An 11,707-nucleotide genomic window follows, 5' to 3' on the forward strand; every position below is an offset into this window, starting at 1 on the left:
TGGCGAAACTCTTATTTTTGCAAAAAAGCATTCCCGTACAAGACTTGTTATAATAAAATGAGTAGGGTATATAAAAGCGTTATTTTGTCAATTATTTATGAAGAAAGTAAAACGGTTCTTATCAAATCCAGAATAAAATTGGAAAGAAACATAAAGTAGACCTGACTCCTTGAGGGATGCCACTATCCGCTATTTTGATACATAAAATTTGTAAACACACATGTGTTTGTCATCAAAATTTTAAATTGACATCACGTGCTTCAGTTATTGGCACCACCACAAGTTCGGCAAAATCATATTACACAAGCAGAGAACTTTCTCTTCTTTGTATGAAATTTGCATAGTATTATTTATTCTTTGTGAAGAGAAGAAAAAGGAACGTGTAGTTGTGTAAAATCTGTCGCTTGGAGAGACCCTTGATCAAGCCTAAAAGAGAGCAAAGCAGGGTGATGTCCGGTCTCCGGCCGTGGCCAAAGCCAACCAAATTTGTAGGTGTGGTGCGGCTTGAATGTGTTGTCGGGTTGCTCTGCTTTCCTCTATCCAGGGGAGCTCCGGAGAAAGCCTGCACCCAGTGGGGTCGAATGATGGCGGCATTTTGGTGCCGTTTCCCTCTTGACGACATCATTATTTGACACTCATTCTTAGGAATGCTAGGGTCTCACAAATACATCAGGGTGCTCCATCGGTATCCATTGTTTGCAAGGCTTTGTGAGTTCATGGCTCCGGAATGTAGCTATACTTAGCTTACCTATGACACCTATCCTCCGCGGCGACGTTTGTTAAAATCATCTCCCATTCAATATTAACAAGAAATCTCACTTTACCCAAATGCAAGGCGGTGTTAGTAAGGATGTGGAGATGGCATTTGAAGTGCTCTTAACGCGTTCTGCAATTGTCGCGGACCCGCTAAATAGTGGGATCCCCAGATACTATGGGAGGTGATGATGACATGTATGATTATGTACAATATGATTGTGAAAGACAAGGGGATGGTGTTTGTAATGTTGATTTTAACCACATGTGTGATACTAACCTCCCACAACAAGTAGCTGCTGTGTTTGAGAATTTTCTCAAGATCCATCGAGGATTCGTAGTCGAGAAACCCATACACAACTTCTCAATGATCTCGTTGAGCATTTGTGGGTGTTCCATTGGATTATGGAAACCAACAGAGCGTGTGCGGCCGGATAAAATAAGTTTAAATTTGAACTAGTAATTTGGAAACTTAAATTTGAATTGTAGCATTTACATTTACATTTGAATTCTGGGTGTTTTGTAACATCTTTAATTTACTTCTATGTCAAGTGCAAAAAATGAGTTTGTATAAGAGAAAAAAAAGAGTAGGAGGAACGGACAAGCAGGGAGTATCCGTGCACATGTCAACAATGACCCAAACGTACCTCCATGTGTACACAAACCATGGGTGCATGCATGTACAGAAGCTGCTCATGCATGCACTCAACTTGTCTCTCGTTGAAGAAAATGCTCTGTGATGAATGCTTGCATGTTTGTCACCTGTTTTGTCCGCTTTGGTGCGTGCACGGGAACATGCCATGCGGCATCTATCTCCCTCCGCTCCTCTGATCATATAAATTGGTGCGCGCCGCGCTGCAAAGTGCGCACAGCTCCCGGTTTTTCAACAAACGTAGTTAGTTTCACCACGCATGCATACAATAATGGACAATGAGCTCGAGGCTGTAAACAGTGGGATGAGAAAGCACGGCAAGCTCTTGTACCGCCGTCTCGTCGGCCAACTGCCTCGTCTCCTCCCCGTCACAATGCTCCTTGCCGTGTCTTCACCGGCGGCAATGGCCATGCTGTCCCAGCGATCAATTCACGGCCTTTTACACGACGCGCATGACATCACGGCCGTGTCATTGGCGGCCTGTGCGGTGGCGGCGGCGTGCGCCTACGCCATGTCCTGGTCGCGGGCGGTGTACCTGGTGGACTTCGCCGGGTACAAGCCTGCGCCGGCGCACGAGACGAGCCGCGCCAAGACCACGCGGCACCATGGACTAGCTGGTGCGTTCAACACGGAGAGCATGGCTTTCCAGAGGAGGATCCTGGAGCGGTCAGGGCTCGGCGACGCGACGCACTTCCCGGCGTCGGTCATCAAGGTGCCGGTGGACATACGCCTCCGCTCGGCGGATGAGGAGTCCCATGCCGTCGTTTTCGGCGTGATCGACGAGCTGCTGACCAAGACCCGCGTGCGGCCGTTCGACATCGGTGTGGTCATCGTGAACTGCAGCCTCCACAGCCCGACGCCGTCCTTCACCTCGCTTGTCGTGAACCGGTACTCCTTGCGCAACGACGTCGTCACCCACAACCTTAGCGGAATGGGCTGCAGCGCCGGCATTATCGCTATTGACCTCGCCAGACGCCTGCTTCAGGTATATATGAGTACTGTTCCAATACATCTTGGATGTTACCTCCGGGCCTCCACGAAGCAACTTTTCCACGAGGTCCACCAGTTACAATCCGTTTTTCTCTTCTTCTTTTTAAGAACGAAAGGGTTTCCTCCGATTTCCACTGAAAAAAATCAACATTTCTCTTCAAACACAGCACAAACGTATGCACTCACTGATACGTATGAACACCTTCGACAAATCGAGAGGATGAGTCGCTAGGTCTTAAGATTGACAAAGTCATCACAAAGAGTTTCATTGTTAACGGCCATGTCGCTTACCATCGGAAGATAAAACCGTTAAAATATCAAATAAATTCAGAAAAATACAAGCAAACATACCAAGTCTAGGACTTGAGCTCGGATGAACGGTTTCCACCACAAGAAACCTGGCCAACTAATAAGAAAATAAATCAACGTTCACTACAATAATTGTCATTATCATTAGTTGTCTCGTTCGCTGTCTAACCGTCCTCTCTCGTTGGTTTCTACATTAATTTCTTTTTTAGTTCAGGTTTTTGGCATATTTTTTCTCCCACCGGGCTATCCCCTTTTTCATTATAATCACATAATGGAAATACAATATCTGTTCCACATCAAAGTAAACACTGGCTAAGGGAAGAGGACGGATAAGCGAGTTGGAGCACTAGCAGGACACCTGTTGCAGAGAGCTCGCCATCGAAACTCTAGCTACATGACTAAAACCTGCTACTACCAAAAGTTATGATCAAATTTTAAAGCCACCTAACTCCCATGACTTTGAGTATATTACATATCCGACAGGCTGAATAAGTAGCAAAGGTAAACTAGAAGATTGCAGAATCATCTCCAACACCCGAGGCTTCCTCAAGGAAGATTTAGCTGTCGCCTAAGAATCCGCACTTCCATCATCAGCTGGGACCAGAAGTGATGCCAGACGAGCGGTGTTAGAGATATATTTGGGTTACATGTATTTGGTAGTTTAGGATCTGTAATTCATCTCCTACCTTATCTCCAGGAGAGACTTCTTTTCCTCCAAGCCTTGTATTCAATATATACTCGCTCTCGAGGCTCAATAATACATCCAACGCATTACACCAATCATTTCTCTCCATCCCTTCTAACAAGTGGTTTCTTTCATCAGCATCTGCACTCCATTGTTAAGATTTTCCTTGTCGACGCCTTTGAGTAACCCTGACCAGTGCAACAAGAATGAGCAAACGGTAAAAATAATACCGGTAGGAGATCTGACTTTTAGACCAAAATAATCATATAGTTTCTTGACATATGGTTTCTTGCTATTTTTTTTATTTAAAACAGAGGCAAAAGATTTACTTCATCCATTAAATAAGAGGAGAAAAGAGTTTGACAGTTTACAAGTGACCCTAACAAAATGGTATGGCAATTACTCTCGTACAACAATGCGCCCTAGTCTCTTAGTAGCCGCCGTAACCCATAGGTTGGCCTCGAACATGACATTTTGGAGAAGAATAGGAGGTGACACACTCTTGTGGAAAAACACCCAGGCGTTTCTCTCATTCCAAAGAGTCCAAGAGACAAGCATGATGAGGGAGGCCATCGCTCATCTGCCGGGGTTTCGCATGTCGGTTCTTCTATCCCACCAATGCACAAGGGAGTCCTGAAAGTAAGCATAATAAGAGCATCTTCAATAATTTGTATGTGAGCTTGTTGACAAAAATAGGAGTGTCATCTACTAACAACTCATCATACAATACTTTAATACAGTGTATTTACTTTGGCCAATAGGACGTGGGAGAATGTATAAGGTTGCTATTCCATCCCACATTTGGAGCTTGTGCTTTGGGTGAAGTGACAATAATACTTGCTCTCTCCTCGTTAAATCGGTTCTACACAAGAAGAAATCCAATGTGGAGTAAAATCATAGTTGGCGCACTAGGGAATGCGGTGTTTCGGAGTATTTTCTTCTTCTTTGTTGGCCGAATATCGTCCGATTAAATACATAGCTATATAATTGGTGAAGATGGTTGAGCAGGCTTACCACGTGGTACCTTTATATAGTATGAATAAGTGTGTAGGTGTAAGACAATAAGTTTTGGGGAACCAGTACAACCCTCTAGGGGTGGCTTATCTCATTATATATAATGGTTGTGTTACAATACGTACATAAGTACAGAAGCTATACATAGTCTAACATCCTCCCTCAATCTTAGCCACTTTCTAAAGAACTGAGAAGGGTAAGATTGCGCCTACAAGCCTCAAACTGTGGCAGCGGTAAAGGCTTAGTGAAGATGTCTGCAAGTTGATCCTTAGATGAGATAAACTTGATCTGGAGTTGCTTCTGCGATACACGTTCCCGTACAAAATGATAGTCAACTTCAATGTGTTTCGTTCGGGCATGAAATACTGGATTTGCAGAAAGGTATGTAGCACCGATGTTATCACACCAAAGAATAGGAGGCTGTAGTTGAGACAAACCCAACTCCTGAAGCAAAGACTGCACCCAAATAATCTCTGCAGTAGCATTAGCCACAGCCTTGTACTCAGCTTCAGTACTGCTACGTGACACAGTAGCCTGTTTCCGAGCACTCCAGGCGATCAAATTAGAGCCAAAGAATACTGCATAACCCCCCGTGGATCGCCTGTCATCTGGGCTACCAGCCCAATCTGCATCAGAGAAGGCCGAAAGGACCCGAGAGGAAGTCGGCCGAATATGCATACCAAATGTCAGGGTGAACTGAACATAACGAAGAATGCGTTTAACAGCAGCCCAATGAGTATCTCTGGGAGCCTGAAGATACTGACAAACCCTGTTAACAGCATAAGAGATATCTGGTCTCGTGATCGTCAAGTACTGAAGTCTACCAACAATGCTCCTGTACTCTGTGGCATCCGCAGGAGACAAAAGCTCACCATCAACAGCTGTTATCTTGTCGGTAGACGACATGGGTGTGGTGGTCGGTTTGCACTTCAGCATGCCAGCTCTTTGTAACAACTCTAAGGAGTACTTCTTCTGCGTAAGGACAAGACCAGTAGCACGAGAAGTGACCTCAACTCCAAGAAAGTAGTGAAGATTCCCAAGATCTTTGACCGCAAAATCAGCACCAAGAGAGCAGACAAGAGCATTAGCAACATACTGAGAAGAGCTGACAAGGATAATATCATCGACATATACCAAAAGGTACATAGTGACTTCTGGCTTCTGTAGAAGAAATAATGAAGTGTCAGCAGTGGACGGCACAAACCCATGAGCACGAAGGGCAGAGGCAAGGCGGGCATGCCAGACACGAGGAGCTTGCTTCAAACCATATAGTGCTTTGGAAAGATGACATATATAGTCAGGACGATCAGGATCAGAGAAACCAGGCGGCTGTTTCATATAAACCTCTTCCTCCAAAAATCCATGTAGAAAAGCATTCTGCACATCAAGTTGACGAAGTGACCAACCACGAGAAACACAATGGAGAGAAGAAGCCGAATAGTGGTAGGCTTGACGACAGGACTGAAGGTGTCCTCATAGTCAAGACCATGACGCTGCCGAAACCGCGAGCAACAAGTCGCGCTTTGTAACGCTCAATAGATCCATCCGAATGCTTCTTCACTTTGAATTCCCATTTTGAGTCAATAACATTTACCCGTGGTGGTGGAGGAACGAGAGTCCATGTCTTGTTACGAAGAAGAGCATGAAACTCCTGCTCCATAGCCTCTCGCCAATGTGGAATGCGCAGGGCAGCCTGATATGAGCGAGGCTCAGAAGATGGATCCGCAACAGCAGCAGCCAAACAAGCAGCCAACCAAGCAACCGTACCATCCTTACGTTCCTTAGGTTTGAAAATGCCACTGCGACTGCGTGTATGTGGTCGGGACACAGGAACCACCGAGGTCGACGGAGCAGCCTGCAACGGGCTGGAGGACGGCGACGTTGACGAGTCAGCCGGTGACGAGGAGCCAGTCACGGTAGCCTCGGACTCGGTCGACGAAGAAGGCCGGCCCACCGGCGAAACCGGCAGAGCAGACGAAGCAGCTGGCGACTCCGGCATCACAGACCGGGCCGTTGGCGAGCTCGACATAGTGGGCCGTGGCGCGGCTGGTGTCGCGGGCCGATCCGCGGATGAAGGCGACGTGAGGACCCGAGCCGCGGGCGAAGACGGCGTGACGGGCCGAGCCGCAGGCGAAGACGGCGTGACGGGTCGAGCCGCGGGCGACTCGGCGGCCGCTGGCGAAAAAGGCCGAGCCGCTGGAAACTCGGCGATCGCTGGCGTAGCGGACCGAGCAGTGGAGATGCTCGGCGCGACGGGCTCGTCGGGTGACCATGCATGAGCACGCGAATCGACGCCATGCAACATAGGGTGATCGACGTGCCCACCAGAAGACGACGATGATGATGGTGAATCCTCCAACAGCTCCAAACGAGCTCCACGTCCGGTTCCTGCACCATGGTTAGGTAACAGCAAAGGAGAGTATGCAACATCATCAAATTGGTCAGAAGCAACAGAGGATGAATGCAGGGATGGTGGTTCGACAGTAGACACAGGAAGGTTGGCAAAGGGAAAAACATGCTCATCAAACACGACGTCCCGAGATATATAGACACGATTAGTGGGAACATGAAGACATTTGTAACCTTTATGAAGAGAGCTATAGCCAAGAAAAACACACTTCTTAGAACGAAACTCAAGCTTGCGCTTGTTATATGGACGAAGATGCGGCCAGCAAGCACACCCAAATACCTTGAGAAAGGTATAATCAGGTTGTTCATTAAGGAGAACCTCAATGGAAGTCTTCATGTTTAAAACACGAGTAGGAGTACGGTTGATGAGAAAGCATGCAGTGGTGAAAGCATCACTCCAAAACCGAAACGGAACAGATGCATGGGCCAAAAGAGTAAGACCAGCTTCAACAATATGACGATGCTTACGTTCGACTGAACCATTCTGTTGATGTGTATGTGGACATGCTAAACGATGAGCTATCCCAAGCGACTGAAAGAAAGAGTTGAGGTTGCGATACTCGCCCCCCCAATCCGACTGGACATGAACAATTTTGTGCTTGAGAAGACGTTCAACATGTTTTTGAAACTGAACAAAAATATCAAACACATCAGATTTGCGTTTAATAAGGTAAAGCCAGGTAAAGCGACTATAAGCATCAACGAAACTGATATAGTAATTATGACCACTGACAGAAGTCTGAGCAGGACCCCATACATCTGAAAACACAAGTTCTAAAGGATGTTTCACCTCACGACTGGACTCCGAAAAAGGAAGTTGATGACTCTTCCCCTGCTGACAAGCATCACACACTGCTACATCTTTATTACTAGACAAACTAGGAAGCTCATGACGACGCAAAATATGACGGACAATAGGTGTGGCCGGGTGACCAAGACGAGCATGCCACTGTGACGGAGAGACCCGAACTCCACTGAAAACGCGAGCGACGCCATGATGCTCCAGACGGTAGAGGCCCTGGCACAACCGCCCACTAAGAAGAATGTCCCTCGTGCCCCGATCCTTAATAAAAAGATCAAAAGGGTGAAATTCACAAAGCACATTATTATCACGTGTGAGTTTAGGAACTGAAAGAAGATTACGGGTCACAGATGGAACTCGAAGAACATTGCGAAGCTGAAGATTCCTATTGGCATGTCTAGTGAGAAGAGATGCTTGACCAATATGAGAATGTGCATACCTGCTCCATTGGCGGTGTGGATCTTGTCGGAGCCATGATAGGGTTCACGAGTGTGAAGCTTCCCCATCTCGCTGGTCAGATGCTCTGTCGCCCCAAAGTCCATGTACCAGTGTGGATCGATGGAGTAGGACTGAGTGTGTCCCTGTTGCTTCTGCGGCGCGGGACGATCAGCCATGGCGACCTGACGGGCATTGTTGCGTGTATCTTTGCCGTCATTGCCAAGACCAAGGAAGCTTCGCTGGAAGCGCTTATGACACTTGGAGGCCCAGTGCCCATCGCGGCCACAAAGCTGACACACACGTGGACCGCCAGCCCCCGGTAAGATCGCAGTAGGTGGGGGGGCCGAGGCGGGCGACGGTGGCAGCCCCAAGGGAGACCGGGGTGATGAAGAAGAGCGGCCACCCTTGGTGGCGGCGTTGGCCGAGAGGGAGCCAGTGCCCCTGGTGCGGCGAGTCTCGACCCGTTGCTCAGTGAGAAGGAGCCGAGAGAAAACCTCGTGTGCCAGCATGGGTGTCGAGTTGCCCCGCTCGTTGATGATCTCGACTAAGGCATCATACTCCTCATCAAGACCATTGACAATAAACGAGTTGAACTCGGAGTCGGTGAGGGGCTGTCCAATGGAGGCCAATGTGTCGGCGAGGCCCTTGACCTTGTTGTAGAACTCAGTGGCAGTGGAGTCAAGCTTCTGACACTCTCCAAGCTGACGACGGAGTGCAGAGACACGAGCCTGGGACTGCGCTGCAAAGGTGCGCTCAAGGATGGTCCAGGCCTCATGAGACGTCTTCGCGAAGACAACAAGGCCGGCAACTGCCGGCGAGAGCGACCCCTGGATGGAGGAGAGGTTCGCCTGGTCCTGCCCCGTCCAGACGCGATGGGCCGGATTGTAGACCGGACCGTGCACGCTGTCTACCAACGCGGGTGGGCAGGGAAGCGATCCGTCGACGTAGCCTAGCAGGTAGTGACTCCCCAAGAGCGGGAGAACCTGCGCACGCCAGAAGATGTAGTTGTCGGCGGAGAGCTTGATGGTGATGAGATGACCGAAGTGAAACGGCGGCGGCGAAGACGATCCCATCGAGGAGGCTGCCTGGGGTGCAAACACCATGGAGGCAGCCAGAGGCACCGAAGCCGATGCGGGAGGAGGCGGGACCGCAGCCAGGGCGGGCGCCGCAAAGCTCGCGGCCGGTTCGGACGCCGCAAGGCTGGCGGCCGGGGCGGACGCCGCCAACCCCGCTAGCGGGGCGGTGTGATCCGCTTGCGGCAGGAGCGGCGGGACGACGCCTGCGGAGTCCGCAGCGGACGGCGGCGCCGCGGTGTGGACTACGAGGTCACGCCCAAGCGAGGGCGCCGGCGGCGTGGAGAAGACGGAGCCGATGCTCCTTGTCCCAATCGGAGCCGGAACGGAGACGGCATCGAGCGGGAGGTTGAGCAGAGCCGCAAGAGAGGCCGGGAGGAAGCCCGCAGCAGTGGAACCGGTGGTGGCGGCGCTCGACATGGCGGCGGCGCGATCGGTGGCGCGGCGGCTGTGAAGGCGGCGGCTGCCGTGAAGGCGGCGGCGGCTGCGGCGGCGGTGCGGGTATTACGGTTTAGAAGCGGAAGCGATCGTAACCTAGCGTGATACCATGTAAGACAATAAGTTTTGAGGAACCAGCACAACCCTCTAGGGGTGGCTTATCTCATTATATATAATGGTTGTGTTACAATACGTACATAAGTACAGAAGCTATACATAGTCTAACAGTAGGAAACAAACATAACTAAAAATATAGAAATAGGGATAAATATGTGATTGATTAATGTGTATGTTGATGTTCAGGTGCTAGGTCGATGTGCATCATTCCATCCAGAGGCCGATGGGCTTTTCTTCTTTTCAATAGAAAAATGTCGACGTGCAATGTGTTGTGCTGACTCGATCGTTAACCTGCAGGTACACTTGGACACATACGCATTAGTCGTGAGCACAGAGAATACCACCCTAAACTGGTATATGGGCAATAACCGGTCCATGCTGGCGCCCAACATGCTGTTCCGGAAGGGTGGCGCGGCGATTCTTCTGTCAAACCGTCGCAGCGAGTGGCGGCGCGCCAAGTACCAGCTGATCCACACGGCGCGCACGCACCGCGGCGCCAGCGACCAGAGCTACGCTTGCGTGATGCAAGAGGAGGACGACGCCGGGCACCTGGGCGTGTCCCTCTCCAAGGATCTCATGTCCGTGGCCACCGAGGCGCTCCGCACCAACATCACCACCCTTAGCCCCCACATCCTACTGCTGAGCGAGCAGCTCCGGTTCCTCTGCGCCGTCGTGCTCAAGCGGGTGTTCCGCACCAAGGCGAGGCCGTACATCCCTAACTGCACGTCTTCGGTGCAACACTTTTGCATCCACGCAGGGGGGCGCAGCGTGCTGGACGAGCTGGAGAGAAGCCTGAGGCTGAGCGCGTGGGACATGGAGCCCTCGAGGATGACACTCTACAGGTTCGGCAACACGTCGAGCAGCTCGCTGTGGTACGAGCTCGCCTACTGCGAGGCCAAGGGCAGGATCAGGAGGGGAGACCGTGTGTGGCAGATCGCATTCGGCTCGGGGTTCAAGTGCAACAGCGCCGTGTGGAAGGCGCTTAGGACGGTTGAGGGCTCCGGCGACGCCAAAGAGAGCAACCCCTGGGCACAGGACGTCGACGTTCTTCCAATCCATGTGCCCAAGGTGATGTTGCTCGACGACGAGGCCTTGTGTGTACCTGCCGCATAGTTTCCGCGCCGCGTCAAAATAAACGAAGCGTCGTGCACGTGTTAGCAATGACCTCATTGGTTCGATGCCCTCTTTATATTAGTTCGTGTTCGAGTCAGTATTGACGCATGCAATGAGTTTTAAACCGACGTTGTACTGGGCCGTGTCGTGTTGGGTACATGAGTCTTGTGGGACGTGCTATGTATCTACAAAGACTACAATATATAACAAATAAATGAAGGTGATTGCCGGTCGGCCGACTGATCTATTGCTAAGATCAACCAAGTTGGAAACCCACCTTACTGAGTGTTTGCAACGTGTCCAATGTTGCTATGGGATGTGAGATTTGCAGTGTGACTTATGTTGCACTTGAAGATTTGCAAGACGAGTGATTTGCAACATCAGCCATATTTGCGTCCAAAGGCTTAAAACATATGACCCACATTACACTCGGACGTTTGCAACCAGAACTTTGAAACACGAGCCATGTTGCCACCACAACGTACCCTCATGCATCAACCGATTTGCCTCCGCGACACCATTTCACAGCATGATGGCGCCCCTTCACAACATGGGTTTGCAACATAGGGGTTGTTGCAGTGGTTCGCAACATAGGGGATGTTGTGATGGGTCCTTGCAGCAGTCTACCGTCCATTGCAGAAGCTCACTTCATGCAACATCGAGCCACACACCAGTGTTGTTGACGCCCTTGCAGCGCCACGACAGGTGGTGGCATCGCCTCAAAACGTTTGTGCACTGCCCCTTTGCAGCACTCTGACACCCCTCATGGTGGCACCCTTAGTCACCGTCCTCGAAACTCAAAGTGTTGACAACTTGGGAGCCATGGCAACAAAGCGCGTGTCGCTATGCTGCGTAAGAGGGCGGCAGGCAAGGTGATGACAAGATCCGTGCAAGGAGGTGAGACAGAAGGGTGT

General features: G+C 50.1%; 1 protein-coding gene across 1 annotated transcript; it reads left to right on the forward strand.

Moving 5' to 3' along the window:
• Positions 1-1,676: 1,676 nt before the first annotated feature.
• LOC123042491 (probable 3-ketoacyl-CoA synthase 20) lies at positions 1,677-10,927 on the forward strand. The gene is made up of 2 exons (XM_044464959.1): positions 1,677-2,390; positions 9,978-10,927. The coding sequence occupies exons 1-2, from the start codon at positions 1,677-1,679 to the stop codon at positions 10,791-10,793; spliced, it is 1,530 nt and encodes a 509-aa protein (XP_044320894.1). The 3' UTR covers positions 10,794-10,927.
• The last annotated feature ends 780 nt before the right edge of the window (positions 10,928-11,707 follow it).

Source organism: Triticum aestivum, chromosome 1A (assembly GCF_018294505.1).
Source record: "Triticum aestivum cultivar Chinese Spring chromosome 1A, IWGSC CS RefSeq v2.1, whole genome shotgun sequence".
NCBI lineage: Eukaryota > Viridiplantae > Streptophyta > Magnoliopsida > Poales > Poaceae > Triticum > Triticum aestivum.

What these genes read in the sequence shown, in the direction of transcription:
- LOC123042491 (XM_044464959.1), top strand. Translation starts at nt 1,677, where the DNA reads ATGGACAATGAGCTCGAGGCTGTAAACAGTGGGATGAGAAAGCACGGC. An exon ending in TCGCCAGACGCCTGCTTCAG is followed by an intron (nt 2,391 to 9,977) that starts GTATATATGAGT and finishes GTTAACCTGCAG; the next exon opens with GTACACTTGGACACATACGC.